Source organism: Chelon labrosus (genome assembly GCF_963514085.1).
Source record: "Chelon labrosus genome assembly, chromosome: 9".
NCBI lineage: Eukaryota > Metazoa > Chordata > Actinopteri > Mugiliformes > Mugilidae > Chelon > Chelon labrosus.
Window position 1 is genome coordinate 29,239,088 of NC_140359.1, and position 21,390 is coordinate 29,260,477.

Below are 21,390 nucleotides of genomic sequence, written 5' to 3' on the forward strand. Positions count from 1 at the left end.
GTGACAGAGTTATAAAAATAAGGGTTTATTTAATTCAAAAGAAAACACAAAGGCAACAGGTGGTGAGCTTCTGCAGCTGAGGCATGTTCCCCTTAGGCCACTTCATCACGGCCCTTTATTCAGTCTTCTCAGGTGAGGATGGTTAAGGTGATTAAGCAGAAGCCAAAGACGCTAGAGCAGCCAGTGGAGGTGCAGGGGGGCGTGGCCATAAGGACTATCAGCAGGGTGGACCTTTCACACAAGAAAAAAACCTCAAAGAAAATACCCAGCATGCAAATCTCTTCCTGCAAGAAAATAATCAGACATCATGTTCAGTTTGACCTGAGCTGCATCTTTATGTGTACATCATGTATCAGTCACTGTGATAAGAAAAGAGGACAGCTACAACTGATCAGACTGAACACAGTGATCAGGAGGAAACCTTTGAATCAGTGATGGAGAGGAGGAGTCTGAACAACTGTTATCAGTCATAGATAATCCTGAGCTCCTTCTTCATCAGATAACAGACAGACAACGGAGAAACCTCCAGTAGACTCAGACAACATCTAACAGGAATGGTTCCTGCTTCAAGTCTGAACTACTCCTCATGACAGATTGTTTCTGCACCTGTTGTACATGGTTGTTTGATTTGTTTGAGCAGACATTCTCTGTATCATTGTTTCTATAATCTTCTCCAATGTCTCCAGATTTATTTCCATCCAGTGTTTCATTCATTTTCCACCAAGATCTTGTATTGATGATGGGAGAGTCTGACCACTGCACAAAGCCTTCTCCAGCACATCCCAAAGATTCTCAATGGGGTTAAGGTCTGGACTCTGTGGTGGCCAATCCATGTGTGAACATGATGTCTCATGCTCCCTGAACCACTCTTTCACAATCTGAGCCCCATGAATCCTGGCATTGTCATCTTGGAATATGATCCATTGATGGAATAACCTGGTCATTCAGTATATTCAGGTAGTCAGCTGACCTCATTCTTTGGACACATAATGTTGCTGAACCTAGACCTGAGCAACTGCAGCAACCCCATATCATAGCACTGCCCCCACAGGCTTGTACAGTAGACACTAGGCATGATGGGTGCATCACTTCATCTGCCTCTCTTCTTACCCTGATGCTTCTCCACTATCCTTCCAGTTTTTAATAATGCCTTGGACAGTTCTTAACCCAGTTTTAGTAGTTTCTACAATCTCCTTAGATGTTTTCTCTGCTTGATGCATGCCAATGATTTCACCCTTCTCAAACAGACTAACATCTATCTATCTATCTATCTATCTATCTATCTATCTGAGAGGTCAGAGGTCAGCCAGTGGTCTCTTCCACTGACCTTATGACCTTCTGCAGTCAATCAGCTGTTGTGCATCCAGCGTAGGAAACATCAGGACACTCCTGATGGTGGTAGGAGGTCTCCAGCAGCCTCTCCTCCAGTTTTGTTCTTTCTGAATATTCTCCATGGACCCTGAGACCCAAACAATCTAAAAGTGTGGCCCCTCTCTCCAGACGGTCTGTTGATTTATTCCTCAGGAATCACGTGAATGCACATTTCGTATTTCTAAAAGAGCAGCACAGCTTTGAATAAATAATGACACTAATAAATAAAGGAATAATAACACAGCGCTCCAAGAAGATGAAAAAGAATGAAAGGTGAGCAGAGTAAATCCAAGAGTCCCTGTAGTCCCTGAAGGCAGCGTTTCCTAGCAACAACAACATGTTTTTGTTTTTGTTTAGTTTTAAATGAACGTGGTGTAAGATTAAAAAGGTGGAGGTCAGCAAGGCAGAGCTACACACGGATATATTCATGGAGAAAAAGTCCAAGAGGATGGAGGAGAAAACTGCTCCAGACAAAGAGAAGTCGTTATATCTGACACAAATACGACATCTGGACGAGCAGCTGGAGAGGTAAGACTGTTCTACCTCAATCTATATGTGACCTGTAGATCTGCTTCCACCACGGGAAATATTAACCTGAATATAATAATAATAGAACGGTTCCTATAATATACACAGCAGGAAATATAAAAGAAAACGGTTAAATTTTAAAAAGAATCAAATGTAAAATGGGCTGCTCTCATCTATTGGCTCAGGATGCCCATTATTTCTTGATGAGCTAGTTTCCTTTTTAATATATTACACATGGAAGCTTTGCATGGTTTAAAAGTATTTAAGAAATAGATGGAAGATGAGCAGATTGATCCATGGTTTGTGGGTGGAGTCCACCTGAAGGTCACATGACAACAACCTGAAACTTTTTTAGAGGTTTATGCATATCACAGCTTCATTAACTGACCTCACTTATTGTACTGAACCTTTACCTCTGCAAAATAAAAAGCCTCATGTCATCCCTCGGGCCGTCTCCAGCTGTTGGTGACTCTCTGTTAACTAGAGTCGATCCTTGCGTGCAGCCGTTTGACCCTCTTCCTTCCTCAGATGCCAGCGTAACAGTGACGAGCTGAAGAGACAGAACAAGGACCTCGTGTCTCAGCACAAAGCACTGGAGGCGGACAGGAGGGACATAGCTGAGTGCCTGGTGTACTCGGTGCCTGCAGAGCAGAGGAAAGCGGACGAGCTGGTTGAGCTTCTGGAGCGCCGGCATGGCGACAACCAACGGGACCGAGAGGCTCTGGAGCTGCAGCTCGGCTGGCAGAGGCAGCAGCTGCAGGAGCACGTCGACAAGCTGAACGCTGAGGTCACAACGCAGGGTGAGAAGACCACCACACTGCAAGACAATGGTTGACGGTTAATGCACCCTGAGGCCATGGAAACAACCAAGACTGACGTTATAGTGGTAGAATTAATTTCCAAAACATAAAATTGTTGTCTGCAAACCTTTTACTCTGACAATGCTTCAAATGGAAATATGTGCACAGCAGCTTCTGAAGCCTGATGATGGAGATGTGGTTGAAAAGGTTTCTCCTTCATCGTGTTAACCTGTTTCCTCTCCTCAGCGGCCAAGATCCAGGAACAGAAGGAGCAGCAGGTGCAGCTGAGCCAGCGGCTGCTCAGCGTGGAGTCTCCTGAGGATCAGCTGGAGAGTCTGAAGGAAGAACAGAAAGCTGCCATCTACAGGCTGGAGCTAGAGATCAAGGAGCAGAGGCAGAGGTAACGCCCGGAGCAGAGGCAGACGGCGCGACTGATACCAGCTTGACTCAGTGTCCCCTGTCCTCTCTCGCAGGGCTTTCCGGGAGTACTCTGAGATAATCGATGGCCAGATCAAGACGGCGGTCTCGGCCGCCGTTCAGGAGGAGAGGGCCCGGCACAGCGAGCTGTTTGGGAAGGTCCACGCTCTGCTGGAGGAGAACGTAGGTCTGATGGAGGAGAAAGACGCTCTGAAGTACAGACAGGTGGAGCTCGGCATCGCCATTGACAAGACGAGGACGGAGATCAACAGAGCTGCAGTGGACATCAGCAATCTGACGAAGGTACGAGGACACATTGACAGAGAAAGAGCCTGTTGGAGTCACATGGACTGAGGAGTAAAGACCATAAAGACCCAATAGAAAGTAATGACTTCTATTTTCCTGAATCCTATGCTGAGAACAGACAGCTCATGTGCTGCATACTGTGAGCTGCAGATATGTATAGCCTGTATAAAAACAGGCAGCACCTCCACAGCGTGTTGTTAGATGGGATAGTGTAGCAGCTAAAGGTCTAATAACTTTATCAAATAGTTGATGTGCAGCCTCCTTCTCTCTGTTACCACAGGACGTTTGGTGAAGTTGTTAACTGACTGCTGTCCAGAGGATTTGGACCGTTCCTCTGCTAGCGTTAGCATTAGCATGTCTTTTTTGCAGTAGTACTTTAGTTGTATTTCAGGACTGACATGTCACGGTAGTATGGGCTTCATCTTTAGTGAAGTATTTCCACACACTTGATGAACCACTGACCTACTGGACTCATCACCTGTCTTCTAGGAGGCGTCCATGTTGTTACTGTCACGTGATCAGTGACTAGTCCACATGATGCTTAAAGTGTGAAGTCCACAAACCAACCCTTAATTAGGAGAAGAGCTAAATAGGCACAGGACTTTGACTCAGGTTAAGTTATTCCAAGAGAGATTTTGAACTCAGCCACATTTTTTAAAGATCAAACTCTCTCACGACGAAATCTCTCCAACCTGATCTCGGGCTTCATCTCCTTCACCGACCAGCTCGACGTACAGATGCCGACTCAACCGCTCTCCTTCTTCACAAACCATATCAGTCAACAGTTTGTCTTCACTGTCACCTGAATTAATTTTACAGGAGCAGGAGAAGTTGTTGAAGAAGAGACAGCAGCGGAAAGTTAAACTCAGGAAGAGTGGCAGCAGCGAGCAGCCCAAGGAGGACGATGTCAGGTGTGTATTTGACGGCTTATCTAGTTTGCAACACTCTCATAGAGTCTGGACGGACTGGACTGCAGTGGCTCCCCGTGGAGGTAACAGACGAGCCTGAGCGCTCCGTTACTGAGTGTCAGAGTCTGTGCTGTGTTTTCAGACAGCGCCTGGCATCGCTTTCAGAGGAGCATCGTCAAATAATGAGCGAGGTGGTCGAGCTGGAGGCCGAGCTACAGACGAAGGGGAGCAGGAGGAGGGCTCTGGAGAGGGACCTGAAGGAAGCGGTCTCTCTTCTCAGACACATCTCTACGGTAAAAACACACAAACTGAGCGGTCGGTTTGATTCCTGCTGGGAGAAAAGAAAGCTGAGGGATGTTTACTGGAGCAGAGATCAGACACACACCTTCAGCCAACAATCAAACGTTCCATTAGACGTTTACTGAATGTCTGCCACAGTCATCAGGGAAACGACGTGTAGGAAACGTTTAAAGAACCACAAGATAGAGATAATATTAAAACCTGCACAACATCTGCAAAAACTGAAGCTGTACCCCCAGAGGGTTTGCAGAAAGACAGGTCATAGAGCTGCTTGTAAAGGTCTGTGTGCTTTCTGGTATTTAAAGTTTGGTTTTAGACCAGTGGTTATTAGATTCATATAAAACTAGACCAGAGAGACCAGGACCAGTGGAGTCACCATGGAGACTACTACCTGGACCAGAAAGATCTGGACCAGTGGAGTCACCATGGAGACTACTACCTGGACCAGAAAGATCTGGACCAGTGGAGTCACCATGGAGACGACTACCTGGACCAGAGAGACCTGGACCAGTGGTCACAGTGGAGACTACTTCCTGGACCACTGGTCACCGTGGAGACTGCTTCCTGGACCAGAGAGACCTGGACCAGTGGAGTCACCATGGAGACTACTACCTGGACCAGAGAGACCTGGACCAGTGGAGTCACCATGGAGACTACTACCTGGACCAGAGATACCTGGACCAGTGGTCACCATAGAGACTACTTTCTGGACCAGAGAGACCTGGACCAGTGGTCACCGTGGAGACTGCTTCCTGGACCAGAGAGACCTGGGCCAGTGGTCACTGTGGAGACTGCTTCCTGGTCCAGAGAGACCTGGACCAGTGGTCACCATAGATACTACTTTCTGGACCAGAGAGACCTGGACCAGTGGTCACCATGGAGACTGCTTCCTGGACCAGAGAGACCTGGGCCAGTGGTCACCATGGAGACTACTTCCTGGACCAGTGGTCACCATGGAGACTACGTCCTGGACCAGAGAGACCTGGACCAGTGGTCACCATAGAGACTACTTCCTGGACCAGTGGTCACCGTGGAGACTGCTTCCTGGACCAGAGAGACCTGGACCAGTGGTCACCATGGAGACTACTTCCTGGACCAGTGGTCACCATGGAGACTACGTCCTGGGCCAGAGAGACCTGGACCAGTGGTCACCATGGAGACTACGTCCTGGGCCAGAGAGACCTGGACCAGTGGTCACTATGGAGACTACTTCTTGGACCAGAGAGACCTGGACCAGTGGAGTCACTATGTACACTGCTACCTGGACCAGTGGTCACTATGGAGACTACTTCCTGGACCAGTGGTCACCGTGGAGACTACTTCCTGGACCAGAGAGACCTGGACCAAGTCTTATAATATTTTCTCTTTTTTTGTTTCAGACTACAGAATAAAAGGTTTCTTTTTAAAATATTCTGAATTCTGGATTTAAATCTAAAAATCAAACAACAGCTGTTTTTCCAGTTTTTGTTTCTGGTTTTAAAGCAAACTTTAAATACCAAAAAATGCATGGACCATGTAAGGAAGATTTTGGTTCCAGGATCATGTAAAGGATTCTCTGACCGTGCTCCTTGCAGCCTCATACTAATATTACATGCACAGAGGAACAGCTCATGAGGTGTCAGATGTTGTCATTTATAAAAATAATCATGTGGTGGTTTCCCTGGACTAATGAATCACCAGATTTTCACATGAATGTTAGCACGCAGTGATATGAGCGTTGTCAATATTTATTTCCATCGACTGCTTCTCTGGAATAATGTCAGAAGATAAATGTGATTGTGTTTGTAACGTGCTCAGCTGAGGTCTCCGTCCTCTGCAGAGCTCAGAGAAAGTGTCCGAGGCTCAGTCAGAGACCAGGAGGCTGCTGGACATCCTGGAGAGTGACGAGCACACGACTGGACCCAAAGCATCCAGGTACTGGATTTAGAAAAACTGGTGATAATGACGGTGCACTCCTGTAGGCAGACACGTCAGTTCATCTGCAGAGAATGATTTACTGTAAATGCAGCTTTTAGCTGAGTTTCTAGTTGACTGAAATGACGTCGTCCTGCTAAGAGGAACTCCTCAGCCTGGAAACCAGACCAACTTCCCCCGTCCACGTTTTTGTTTTTGCAAATAGGCAAATAAGCTTATTGGACTGAAGTGTTCCTGTTCTAATCCAGTGTTATTTAACTGAAACATGACGACGTCACTGCAGTTAAAATAATGGGTTAAAGAGCAGGACCTCAGCTTTAATTTGAGGATACTCACGTCTGCACTGGAGGAAAGGTGGAGGAATTACAACCATCTTTCTACAGTTTCTGTTCCTGGGAATAGAAAGGGAGAATAAATATACGGAACGGAGATAGAAGTAAAGAAAAAAGAACTCAAAACTTCCTCATCAGTTTGACAACATCAATAAATACAGAAACAGACTGAGAGCAGCACAAACGTAAAGATTAGATATTATTAATGGTGTCAGTCTGCAAGTGAACTGTGTCGTCAGATTATTTAAATTACCAAGATTGAAGATGTTTAGACCAAACGGAAGGAAAGAAAGTCTTAGTCTGCCAGTCTCCTTTATTAAAAAAACTATAAATATAAAGAAATAAAAACCTTAAACAAGGTGCAGGAGACATCTGGTACATCAAAACCTTAAAATCTGAGTTTATAAGAGTCCTCTGATTCTCGTGCTACAGATCCAGTGAGTGGGAGAGATCCTGAATGATCCTGAATGAACTGAGGGTAGAAACTTTTTTTCTTTTAGATTTCCAGCATTTCTGTCTCGCTGACATCAGGAGCTAATAAGAATAATAAGAATAAGAAAACCTTTATTTGTCCCACAGTGGGGAAAAGATAACAGGCAGCAAACATCCAGAAACTGACTAAATAACAGCTCGTCCCATCAGCTTCATCACTGTTTGGGATCTCCTGGAAACATTCACTACATGACGACGTGTTCTTACTTCGTTCTTTTTACATGTGTTTGCTTTGAAAACATTTTATCAGCTTGTGTCATGTTTGTATGTTGATCTCTGTCCTGTAGCCACGTGTGGAGCAGGCGTATTCCAGATCCAGAGACCCCCAACCTGGGCACGGACCCCCTGGTCCTGATGGCTCGCTGCAGGCCAGGCGACCTCGGCCTCGTACCTGGACCCACCTGGACCAGTGGAGTCGATCAGTTCACTGGTCTGCACTGGCTCCTCAAAAGGTTTGGACTTTGTCAGGGTCAGATCCTCCCTACCTGCTGAATAAAGTAATCAGCTGTCTCTGTTGACCCTCCAGGAAACGCTTTGAGTACTGGTTGTCAACCTGCATCAACGCGTCTGATGCAGCTTCTCAGCAGACTGACGCAGAGGGAGCAGCCTCCACCTCCACCTCCACCAACGGATGAACCGAGGTCTAAAATAAAAGCTCCAGTCCTTTTAATCCTGCTCTTTGCTTTAACTGCTGAGTGCCATCGCTTCTCCTTCATCTTTAAGAGTCAACCTCTGAACGTACACTATATTACCAAAAGTATTCGCTCACCCATTCAAATGATCAGAATCAGGTGTTCTAATCACTTGGCCTGGCCCCAGGTGTATAAATTCAAGCACTCAGGCATGCAGACTGTGAAACAAGACATTTGTGAAAGAATGGGCCGCTCTCAGGAGCTCAGTGAATTCCAGCGTGGAACTGTCATAGGATGCCACTTGTGCAACAAATCCAGTCGTGAAATTTCCTCGCTCCTAAATATTCCACAGTCAACTGTCAGCTCTATTATAACAAAATGGAAGCGTTTGGGAAAAACAGCAACTCAGCCACGAAGTGGTAGGCCACGTAAAGTGACGGAGAGGGGTCAGCGGATGCTGAAGCGCATAGTGCAAAGAGGTCGCCGACTTTCTGCACAGTCAATTGCTACAGAGCTACAAACTTCATGTGACCTTCAGATTAGCCCAAGTACAGTACGCAGAGAGCTTCATGGAATGGGTTTCCATGGCCGAGCAGCTGCAGCCAAGCCACACATCACCAAGTGCAATGCAAGGCGTCGGATGCAATGGTGTAAAGCACGCCGCCACTGGCCTCTAGAGCAGTGGAGACGCGTTCTCTGGAGTGATGAATCACGCTTTTCCATCTGGCAATCTGATGGACGAGTCTGGGTTTGGAGGTTGCCAGGAGAACGGTACATTTCAGATTGCATTGTGCCAACTGTGAAATTTGGTGGAGGAGGAATTATGGTATGGGGTTGTTTTTCAGGAGCTGGGCTTGGCCCCTTAGTTCCAGTGAAAGGAACATTGAATGCTTCAGGATACCAAAACATTTTGGACAATTCCATGCTCCCAACCTTGTGGGAACAGTTTGGAGCGGGCCCCTTCCTCTTCCAACATGACTGTGCACCAGTGCACAAAGCAAGGTCCATAAAGACGTGGATGACAGAGTCTGGTGTGGATGAACTTGACTGGCCTGCACAGAGTCCTGACCTGAACCCGATAGAACACCTTTGGGATGAATTAGAGCGGAGACTGAGAGCCAGGCCTTCTCGACCAACATCAGTGTGTGACCTCACCAATGCGCTTTTGGAAGAATGGTCAAAAATTCCTATAAACACTCTCCTCAACCTTGTGGACAGTCTTCCCAGAAGAGTTGAAGCTGTAATAGCTGCAAAAGGTGGACCGACATCATATTGAATTCTATGAGTTAGGAATGGGATGGCACTTCAGTTCATAGAATGAGTAAAGGCAGGTGAGCGAATACTTTTGGTAATATAGTGTATCTCTCGTCTACAGAGCAGCCAGAGGTCTGTTCAGGGTTTCATTTACACGTTTTCATCTGATCCTGCACAGTTCACCTCCAGTCAGCGTCTGAGTCAGTTCAGCTTGTGCTGCTCTCAGATGCTGATGTTCAGACTGAGCGGTTTTTGAACAAACATTTTTCTTTCCAAAAACCTAAAGTGTCTTTAACTTAACAGATAATGAAAACTAGATGCAGACCAACTAGTCAGGACGACGTACTTCTAGCTTCCTAGCCTCCCTGCTAACTGTAGCTCCTGCTGTTTCCCAGCTGACCGTCATTAGATGCAGTAGTTTCTACAATCTCCTTAGATGTTTTCTCTGCTTGACGCATGCCAATGATTTGACCCTTCTCAAACAGACGACCACAGGATGTGTCTTTAGACATGGTTGTTGAAGAAATGAGAAGCTACTCATTGCATCAGTTGGGCTTAAATAACTTAGTAATTATACAATAGGAGGCTCCTAACTATTTGCTCAGTTAAATTCAGATGCTGACTCTTTTTCTGGCCAGGCTGTGTATGTTCATTAACTCTTGTAGTCTGCATGTTCTCCCAGTGTCTGCGTGGGTTCTCTCCAGGTTCTCCAGCTTCCTCCCACCATCCAAAGACATGCTGGTTAGGTTCATTGGTGATTCTAAATTGGCCGTAGGTGTGAGTGTCTCTCTGTGTTAGCCCTGAGATAGACTGGAGACCTGTCCAGGGTGGACCCCCCCCTCTAGACCAATGACAGCTGGGATAGACTGGAGACCTGTCCAGGGTGGACCCCCCCTCTAGACCAATGACAGCTGGGATAGACTGGAGACCTGTCCAGGGTGGACCCCCCCTCTAGACCAATGACAGCTGGGATAGACTGGAGACCTGTCCAGGGTGGACCCCCGTCTCTAGACCAATGACAGCTGGGATAGGCTCCAGCCACACCTCCACACACAGATCCTCTCCTTTTACTGTAAAAGGTTCCATGAGACTCTGATGTGACTCTGATGTGACTGAGGTGACGGGCCGGTCATGCCATGTGACTAAACTACACCGGAAAACACAACGGAGGTTTTGATGAAACATGATGAAGCAGCAGTTCTCAGGGAGAGTGTGTAATGTTGGAGTTTGGTCAAACAGGAAGTTGAGGCCAGTCTGGAATATCCAGCTGACACACAGACAGAGACATGTGAAGCTCTCCTGCAAAAACATGACCAACATGAACCAGGAGGCACAGGTGCCTGGTCTCTATGACCCTGGTCTCTATGGACCCTGGTCTCTGTGGACCCTGGTCTCTATGACCCTGGTCCCTATGGACCCTGGTCCCTGTGGACCCTGGTCTCTATGGACCCTGGTCTCTATGGACCCTGATGTCTATGGACCCTGGTCTCCGTGGACCCTGGTCTCTATGACCCTGGTCTCCACGGACCCTGGTCTCTATGGACCCCAGTCTCTGTGGAACCCTGTCTCTGTGTACCCTGGTCTCTGTGGACCCCAGTATCCGTGGACCCTGGTCTCTATAGACCCTGGTCTCTATGACCCTGGTCTCCATGGACCCTGGTCTCTGTGACCCTGGTCTCCATGGACCCTGGTCTCCATGGACCCTGGTTTCTATGATCCTGGTCTCTATGGACCCCGGTCTCTACGGACTCTGGTCTCTACAGACCCTGGTCTCTGTGGACCCTGGTCTCCGTGGACCCTGGTCTCCATGGATTCTGGTCTCTATGGACCCTGCTCTCCGTGGACCCTGGTCTCCATGGATCCTGGTCTCCATGGACCCTAGTCTCCATGGACCCTGGTCTCTATGGACCCTGGTCTCTATGGACCCTGGTCTCCATGGATAGGTCAGACTTCAGTGTCAGTAACATTGTGTCTGATTAATTAGTGATCAACTAAAACATCTTCTAGATCAGATAGTAGAAAACACCCTGATAGCAATGATATCATTCTGAACTCATTCAGCAACCCCTTGACTAGAACTGGACCAAGAGTTTAGAGAAATACCACAAAGGTTCTAGTAACAATAGAACCAGGCCCACTCTCCATCTGGACATTTGGAGAACCAAAGAACCATTAGAGGTTACACACTCTAATAAGTTATTTTCTCAAATACCTTGTTTAACCTCCTGGGACCCTGTGTCCTCATATGGGGACATTAAGTTTGTGACAGGTCTAAATAAAGTATTCTGCTTCATTCAGACCTGTTGTTCTCATAACTAGACACGTTAGTGCCATCTGCCATCTAGTGGTAGCAAAAGGTCAATACATTAGTCTGTGTCAAAACATGATACAGACATAGTCATAGCTGATGACGGGACAAAAGTGGACAAGGTACAAAACCTCATCAAATGGTACAGTTAAAATTAGTTTATCCACCGGTTCGAATCCATGGGCCGACTGGCCTTTCTGTGTGGAGTTTGCATGTTCTCCCTGTGTCTGCGTGGGTTCTCTCCAGGTTCTCCGGCTTCCTCCCACCGTCCAAAGACATGCTTCATTAGGTTCATTGGTGATTCTAAATTGTGCATGAAAGTGTGAATGGTTGTCTGTCTCTGTGTGTGGCCCTGCGATGGACTGGCGACCTGTCCAGGGTGTACCCCTGCCTCTCGGCCGATGACAGCTGGGATAGGCTCCAGCAGACCCCCGTGACCCTTAACAGGAATAGGCGGGTATAGAACATGAATGAACTTTTCTAGTTTGATAAAACCGATTGTATCAATAGTAACAATCAACAGCGTGACTAATTAGCAAGTACTCATTTGAGGACATTGGGACTACATTGTTAGAACAGCCGTGTTCAGGTTTTGAAATAATTGGTGCATCTTATTACTGGAGGGAACAGTTTTCATCTCTACCGTCCCTTCAGCCTACGTGCCCACGCAGAGGAGGGAATCCTGGGAAAATATTTGCAAGTTATTTCCTGGTTCAACAACAACAACAAGCCTTCTGTTTGTGTCTGTGTGTGCGTGTGTCCTGCACAGGCAAATTAAACTGCTCTGAATGAGGTCAAGGCACTAAAGAACACCCCCCCCCCCCCCCCCCGCCCCGCCATCGCAGTATGAAAAAGATTCAGTGCTGCTTCATAGAACCTGAGCAAAGAACCAGAAGTTTTCATATTTATGCCAAAGAAAATGATCCAATAATCTACTGATGAAGTGACTCTACTCTGTGTGGAGCAGTGAATCTGCTGGAAATAGAACAGAAGAAGAAGAAGAAGACAACCAAGATGTCTCCATGAGGCCGTGTTGCTGTCCTCGTGGATTCCAGCTTGGTTCATCTTTGCAAAGAGAAGAAGAAGAAAAACAAGGAGGATGAGGAGAAGAAAAAGGAGCATGAGGAGGAGGAAGAGGAGGAGGAGGTTACAGTTTATTTTTTTATTCAGTTTCTTTCTGATGGAGAGTTTCCAGTCTCCTGTTTGTTGAATTAAAAGCTTCTCTCTAAGGCTCCAGGACAGATCTGTGTGGGACGCCTGGTCTCTGTGGGGCCTGGCTTGTTTAACCTCTCACTGTGTTGTTAAGGTAACACACACTGAGTCACCCATTCACGCATTCACCCATTCACCCATGGTGTGTCATAAAGGGGCCATTATCAGAACCACAGTCCCAAAGCTCCTGGATGCTACATTAAAGACAGAGACTTCAAACAGCTGGTAGAATAAAACCTCAGCCCCACCTTAAAAAATAAATATGTTAAAGCATGATTAACCAGGGCTGGAGTTTACACAGATGATTCAAAGATCACCACCTGACGCCGTTATGTACAGAATACATGAAAATGACCATAAGGGAAACTGGAACCATTAGTCAAGAGTCTTATTTTAGTAAAAAGAAGAGAACTGAAGAGAGAATTCACTAGAAGCAGGTTTTAATCATCGTTTATCATGTCATTTCTTCCTCTTCCTTGTTTTCGTGATTATTTATTGCAGCTCAGTTAGTCCAGGACAACCTCTGCTGTGCCTCATTATCTGAGATCGGCCACATGTCTCAGTAACATCCACACCAATGAATGCCAGGTCCAGAAGTTTCCCAGCAGAACATTGAACTGTCACAAGATGGTTTAAATGTTATTCACTTCACCTGTCAGTGGTCATAATGTTGTGGCTGATCGGTGTATATCACATGGTCGTTTCCAAACAGGCACACAGCTCCATTGTTTCTGTTCAGACTTGTTGGTGTTAGAGCTCCACCTGCTGGGATCCTAAAGGCTCAGCGACAGAGTGAAGAACTCATTTTATGTTTTCCAGGAATAAGACGACGATGAGAAGGTTCCTCCTGTTTTTCTTGTCCGTTCTTGTTGCTCTTAGCCTTCATTTTATCATTCAGCCCTTAGTCATACAGTACCAGTCAAAGGTTTGGACACATCTTCTCATTTAATGTTTTTATTTCCTCCTATATTTAGTAGATGAACTCTGAAGACGTCAGAACTATGAAGGAGCACATCTGGAATTATGGAGCAAACAAAAAACAAACTCACCTCCAGCTTCATGAGGTCGTCTCCTGGATTAGGTTTCATTAGCATAGCTGAAGGAGTTCCTAGACGTGTTGAGATCGTTGCCTTCTTCACTCTTAGTTCACCTCATCTCAGGTGGGTTTGGGTCATGTGATGCACATCTCCATTGCTCTCCTTCATGGTCAAACAGTCCTTCTAGATTCTAGATACAAGAAGTTTATTGTCATATTTATTGTGATATACACAGCAAAGGTTCCACTGAGCAATGAAAGTCTTACTTTGCAAGTTCCACTTACTCAGTGACGTGATCATAACAACCTCTATCGGAACAATACCTTTCTCTGGGTCAACATCTGTGAGGACCTTAAATTGTCTATGAACATAGGAAGGCCTGTCTGCTCCACAGAAACCATCTTATCAAACTGTATAACTGTCAGAAGTGGGAACTGGGAACCGTTCAGAAGCTGACAAAGCAACTACAGGGTAATAAAAACTGTCCAGGGCATCACTGGTGTCCCACTGCCACCTCTAGAGGACATGAACCAGTCCAGACCGATCACATTTTGTTTTAAAAAAAGATCAGAATAAGTCCTTTAGAGCCTGGAGGTGCTACCATCCGCTCACCTGTACTATGCCTCACAACAACACAGAACCTAATACCTAAAACTAATTCAGTAGTTTCTTCTTTGCAGCAGTTCCACCATGAAGTCTCCTCTGAACAGCTGATGTTTTTCTGAACGTGTTAGAGTTAATTAGCGGTGACTAATTCTTCTCTGCAGCAGAGGTGCAGAGCATTTGACCGTTTCCATGACTGCACTTGAAGATAAACTGCACTTTATTTATAGATTTAATCCCTATAAGTACTGATGGATCTTTTCTTGTCACTCAGTTGAGTGGTTCTCAACCACATAGACTAAACACTACCCCTGCAACAACATGCAACTCTTTCCCCTGAAGGAAAGAACCTCCACAGACTCACCTGTTAATGGAGACGACGTCATGAAGCTGAAAGAGAGAATGACAGCGCTGCCATCAAGGCTAAAGCTTTTCTACACAATTCCACATCAATAGTTGAAAAGTAGAAATGTAGATGTAGAAAAGAATAAAAGTAAAAAACATTCTCAATGAGGAGATGTGTCCAAATCTGCTTCACTGAACCCAAAGACTGAAACATTTAACGTCTTAACGTTAACATTTTCTTAAAGTGTTTTCCTCCAAGTCTTCAGTTCTTAATGACTAGTGGGGGAGGGGTTAGGATTTTATTAGGAACACCTGTGGGAGGTGTACACCTGAAATCCCCTAACCCCTAAGCTTTCCTTCATTTTTCATGCATCAAAAAAATGAAAGTTCCCAAATAGTGAAGATGCAACACATAAATTATTACAGTATCTTTGCAAAATTAAGAGTCAAGCCATCTCATTCAAAAGGAATTTATTCAAGTTAAACAAGACAAACATGTCGACGGTGCAAAAGCATTGCTAAAATAGTTGTATAAATATATAAAAAATGATTTATTTTCATTGCACAATAAAACAGGTCAGAGCCTAAAACACACGTGACGACATAAAAAGTGAAAACGGAGAAATAAAAGGTGTGGGACCATCACAGGCTGCGGCTTCGTTCTCCTTTAAAACACACGGCTGAAGTTGCTTCTGATTTCAGACTGATTTGCAAGTCAAACTGTTGTTTTAGGGAATGTTTTTACTTGTTAACAGAGCTGCCACTGATCAGGTGATGATTATTTTACCTGGAACGTGATCCGACCGATGAGGCTGATGCCAGCGCAGCAGTCTGGGCCCCGTCCCTCAGCTCAGGGGCCTCCAGCTCCGACATGCTTCGTTAAAACCACTAAACTCTGAGGAGTGTCTCCACACAGATATTCAATCAGAAATGTTCTCGTCACTGTTCACATCCAAATATCAAACCAAGGCTATCTGCATGCAGACGCACCATCAGAGCTGAATGGAACAAAATATGTCGTTTTCTTTTTTGAGGAAAACAAATTCACGTTCCAGCGTCTATGAAAGTGCACCGGGCTGCAGCTCCGGGTCATTTGCATGGCTCTTATTGACAGTGTTTGGTTCAGAGAGCAGAGCTGCAGCTCCAAGAGGAAATCAACCAAGTCTGTTAGAAATAAACACAGTGAGAGTCCAAAGAGATGAAAGCTGTCAGAAGACGTGAGAAGACGAGGAGGAAGACGCCACCTGGTGACCAGACCGGGGAGAAATATTAAATCTAGAGGATTATATCCGAGTGAGTTTTGTGTGAAAGAAAAACGTTTCAGTCTCTGGAATCAAAAGATGTCGCGTTTCATTTTGACCTGTTCATTAAATCATCTGTTTTATAAATCTGATCAGACATCTCTGTAACCTGGCCCATGTGAAGCAGATTAAAGTCCACTGCTTCTCTGTAACCGAGGCGCTCCCTGGTCGGCTGGAGCATCAGGCTTGGGTCTGCCCCGGCGACAGTTTGAACGTTTTGGCACAAGTTAAAAGTTATGAAGCTGATTGAAGTCTGCTGCAGGTTGAGCTCAGGTGTGAGTTTCCATCATCTTAGCTGATTTAGAGCATTTGTTGCACATCTGGATCCGTTTTAACCACAGCAGTTCTTCATTAATGTGAGTCAGAAGTCAAGTTCCCTTTATAAAAAGGTGGAATTTTACCATTTTGTCGATTTCATTTCTTGGAGATGAGGAAGATGATGATGCCCGTCAGCAGCACCATCATCATAACCACAGACGTCAGGAGGATGGCCCGGCACAGCGGCCGGCCCGTCAGTCTGAACAGGACCCCGCCCATGCCCGTCGGCTGGCTGGGGCCCCCTGGAGGCGGGCTGGGAAGCCCCACGTCCAGGCTGCGGTTCATCGACCTCAGAGACACCATCGACCTCTGACCCCACCGCTGCTGACTTTCAGACGACCTGGAAGAGAAGAACAGCAGGTTATTGATCAAAATATTAAAATGATTTCCTTATTTTAAAAAGTATTTTTAGCTTTCTGAAAGTAAACACAAGAACTTTATGTACGTTCAACTCGTTGACGTCGATCACTAAGTGATACGCTGCAGCCAAATCTGACAAACAAATCATCTCAGACAAGACTTTTGACCTTTAGCTCCAGATAGAGATAATATTTCCTCGGTGTAGTAACCAAATGATCATACTGAGGACAAATACAGTCTTAGTTTATGATGATAAACAGCCCTGGTTTAAACATTATCACTGGACAACATTCCCAGCACTCGTCTCCAGGCTAGCTAAACATCTTAAATAAAAACCTAAAAAAAAAAAAAAAAAAAACCTGTGTACTAACTGGCATTACAAGATTGGGTTTAGAGCAAAGTTACCTTCTATCCTTTAATATATTATTAAAAAGAAACCAGAAAGAGAAGTAAAGGAGAAACCAGAGGTTATCAGATTTATACAGAAGCAGATGTTTTTGTAGAAGAAGAAGAAGAAGAAGAAGAAGAAGAAGAAGAAGAAGTCTCAATCAGTGATTTCAGATCTGTTCTGTTGGTCTAAAGGAGCATGGACATGACTTTGGAACAATATTCAGATGTAATTTTAGACTTTCTGACTCAAGGTATCTGGTCATCTGGATTTATCTCTGAATCTGGAGAAGAACCAGGTTTATTTAGAACTGAACACAATGATCCATGGACCAGAGAGACCTGGACCAGTGGTCACCACGGAGACTACTTCTGGGACCAGTGGTCACCACGGAGACTACTTCCTGGACCAGAGAGACCTGGACCAGTGGTCACCACGGAGACTACTTCCGGGACCAGTGGTCACCACGGAGACTACTTCCGGGACCAGAGAGACCTGGACCAGTGGTCACCATGGAGACTACTTCCTGGACCAGTGGTCACCATGGAGACTACTTCCTGGACCAGTGGTCACCATGGAGACTACTTCCTGGACCAGTGGTCACCATGGAGACTACTTCCTGCTTCATTCAAGGACAAGAAACCACCTCAGGATTAACAACATGGAGACTTAGATTAACTTCCTATTTTACATTAGACTGCAGAACTGTTTCCTTTTTTCCATTTTGTATTTTCGTTTCCCGTTTTAAAAGCAACCTTGACCAGCCCGTCTCGTCTCCCTCCATGCACCGTCTACAGGGTTTAACAGGCTGACAGGAAGCATGAAGTTGTTTTGATGTTAAAGAAAATATTAAGAGCGTAACCTGGAGCCTGAGGAGCTAAAGTCATTACTCTTTTAAACGTACAGATAAAGAAGACAGCCTGACCTTTTGACCTGCAGCTTCCCTTTGTTGCGGACGAAGCGGATGCTGTAGACTCTCTGCATGGCCGCCGGCAGGTAGGACAGCACGTCTGAGTCCGTGGTCAGCTTGGGAAGGCCTAGGGCGGGCAGAGGCGTGAAGCTGCGGCACAGCGGGCACTGGATGGCGTTGGGATCGGTCGACTTGACGTTGATGCGTGCCAGACACTCCAGGCAGAAGGTGTGCTTGCAGTGCAGCATCTTGGGGCAGCGGAAGACGTTGTTGAACTGGCTGAAGCAGATGGAGCACTCCAGGTCCGGGCAGGACTCCTCGGAGCACTGGGACTGGAGAGGAGACGGGTGAGGGTCTGGAGACGGGTGGGGTTCTGGGGATGGGATGACGATGGAGACCTGGCCGGAAGTGGGGGTGGCTGAGGGGGCAGGGTAGGGGTTGAGTGTGGAAGCGGACCCTGGAGCTGGACTGGACTGAGAACTGGATCTGAGACCAAAGCCTGGAAGGTGCAAAGCAGAGGTCGGTAACGGCACCGGGGTTTGACCTCCAGCTTGGTCTGATGAGGACGGACTGGGTGGAGAGTCCTGCCTCCAAACTGAGCTATGCCCCGTGTGGACGACTGGAGCCGGCGGAACGATGGATGAAGATGGATCATGGGTATAACCGTAGGGAGCAGAGGGTGAAAACAGAGGAGGACTAGGTATGGAGTCAGCAGCAGTGGCGTCCTCACTGGGACGAGGGTTTGGATCGCTGTAGGGATTCATGGATGGTGGGCGGACGGGTCCAGCTCCAAGGACAGGAACAGATGAGGACGACTGGTCTTCAGTAGTCTGAAGGAACAGGGAGCATCAAACGTGGCTTCAGAGCAGTCAGGCTTGACGGGTGAAGAAGAATCAAGATGATCCTCGCGGAACCTCAACCTTCAGACCACGCCGCCCTGATCAAAACTCTAGAGAGGAGAAGACACGATGAGTGCACTGCAAACCAACCCTCAGTCAAAAAAACGAAGAACAGTCGTCTTTGTGTTCTTTAAAAGAAACTTGCTTCCGAGTTTCAAGAGGAAGAACCTCAGTGGTCCATGTAAAACCTGAGGGATCAACTGAAACATCAACTATGAACCAGACATCCTCATCGCCCAACATCAGTGTAGGAGCTCTGTTTATGGCGCCATGTCTGAATGAGAGCAAACACCTGCAGCACACACCTCTGCTGCTATAGTATGTGTCCAGTTTGATCTCTGCTAGCAAGAATCTGAAAACACAGTGAGAACAGCAGCTGGAGGATAAAAGAGAGGACTCATTATTGAGTATTACTGAGTCATCTCCAACACTTCAGCTCTCTGTACTCAGCCTGGATCATTTTTCCATCGGTTTGCATACGTAAAACTGGACTCTGGTCCGCGTCTGAATGAACAACACTGTACCACAACACAGGATTTGTGTTCCAATCTAGCGGCCATGAGCGGCAGAGGAATTTGCATTGTCCGTTTTATTTATAAAAGGGAAATAATATGCAAAGCCTGCTGGATCCTGTTCTGATGCCTGAACGCTCACTCCTAATGTCAGTAGTGTTTGGGTCTGAGTCGGTCGCTGCAAGGAGTGGTAAGAAGTATTTCATCAGGCTGGACTGAAGAATCCAGCTTTTCAGTTCCCATTTGTGTTCAGGATCACACTGGACTCTGAAGCTGAATGTGCTAATATTCAAGTGTTCATAAACTATAAAATAAAAGCCAATAAACTGAACATTCAAACCGAGAGGTCTGAAATCATCCGCTGTAGCTGGGGGTGCACTGAAGAACGGTTATGGGAGCAGATGATAATATTTTCATTTCATTTTTGCAAGAATTTGAAAAAAAAAATCTATGATCAAGTCTGGAAACACTGTCAGACATTTGAAATGCATTTTAAAACATACTTATTTACAGTTTTAATCAGCGTCCCAGTTAATCTATTCATCTTCAGGGTTTCCCCATCAACAACAAGCTGAGATTAAATCAACCTAAGATCTGTTTATGCTGCAGCAGTGTTTATCACGGAGCATGTTTCACCTCCACAACCAGTTTCTGCTGTTGTCACCTTTAATTCCGACCATTTTAGACCATTTTCCTTTCAAGCACCAGCTTCCACATTCATCTCTTTATTCTGGTTTCACCTGAACAGCTGACTCTTTTCTCATAGTAGCCATTAAAAAAATAACTCTTTCAGTTCCTGTCCTAATCATCATGTCAGCCTCAGGAGTAAAATGTTGTTTATTCATGAGTTTATCCATTAAAATCAAATGAAATAAAAACAGTATTTGCTTTAAAGCTCATCTTCCCTCTCTATATCTGGATCTGTAACATTTGAATCTGTGAACACTGAATAATATTTAACTGCTAATAATAAATATGCTAATGACGGAGTTTTCTAAACAGGAACTTTAAACTTTTCCCCACCTGGCACCAAACTCCATCAGAAAATCCATCAATTTAGTGGTTAACGCGTGCACTGCAGTTATCGGTTATTCTAACGTCCCACCATGATGGACAACAGGACTGCGTGACTTTACTTGGACATTAAACTCTCCTTGTTGGATATCATCTGAGCCGAATCTGACTTAAAACACACTTGACTTGGAACACATCAAAAACAAGTCTCTTTGTACCAGTAGGCCTTAGGAAACAAACGGGAGAAACACAATTGAAAGATTTCCTAGTGAGGTTTGGTGCGCACGCAGAGCCGCTTGTCTTACCATTCAGGACCAAGGCCGCTCGTTGTCCTCTCCTCCTTCATCGTGAGCTCGGTGTCCCGCTCGGAGCTTCCGGACTTCAGCTTTAACTGTCTGACTTCAGTCCCTCCAGCTCAGCTCCTCTGACGGGGCCGCGTGCATTTGGATAAAACGAGGAAACAGGTTAGTCAAATCACCTGCTGGCCGCGCGCCTCCACGGCAGCACACCTGAAGACAGTGACGCTGATTACCTGAGAGTCAGAGGAACCCGTTCAGACCTCACCTTAACACCAGACCCGGGGAGCCTGGTCTCACCTGGTCTCACCTGTCCATCCACCTGGTCTTAATATAAATGTGTCTCCACATGCGTCCCCAGCCAGCACTTGAGATCTGATCTCAGTTTGTGTGTCTGTAAATCAGCAGCGCCATCATGTGGTCAGTAGAATATTGTCTTCTTCTTCTTCTTCTTCTTCTTCTTCTTCTTCTTCTTCTTCTTCTTCTTCTTCTTGTTTTACGGCGGTTGGCATCCAACTATAGGTGCATTACCGCCCCCTTCTGCTCTGGAGTGTGGACCAGTAGGCCACCACAACACACACTCATCCACACATTGACCCCATTTGGTTACACACTTCCTACCCTACTTTATAT

General features: G+C 46.0%; 1 protein-coding gene and 1 long non-coding RNA gene across 2 annotated transcripts; both read right to left on the reverse strand.

Annotated features, from left to right (window-relative positions):
- Window positions 1-12,814: 12,814 nt before the first annotated feature.
- Window positions 12,815-15,027, reverse strand: LOC311493572. Its single transcript, XR_014699244.1, has 3 exons — window positions 14,779-15,027; window positions 13,824-14,001; window positions 12,815-13,674 (listed from the first exon to the last, which is right to left on the reverse strand). It is a non-coding gene; the product is annotated as an uncharacterized lncRNA (long non-coding RNA).
- A 196-nt stretch (window positions 15,028-15,223) lies between these two features.
- Window positions 15,224-21,086, reverse strand: LOC311493128 (uncharacterized protein). Its single transcript, XM_084551682.1, has 3 exons — window positions 20,767-21,086; window positions 18,052-18,985; window positions 15,224-16,718 (listed from the first exon to the last, which is right to left on the reverse strand). The coding sequence occupies exons 2-3, from the start codon at window positions 18,798-18,800 to the stop codon at window positions 16,475-16,477; spliced, it is 993 nt and encodes a 330-aa protein (XP_084407808.1). The 5' UTR covers window positions 18,801-18,985; window positions 20,767-21,086; the 3' UTR covers window positions 15,224-16,474.
- Between the last annotated feature and the right edge of the window lie 304 nt (window positions 21,087-21,390).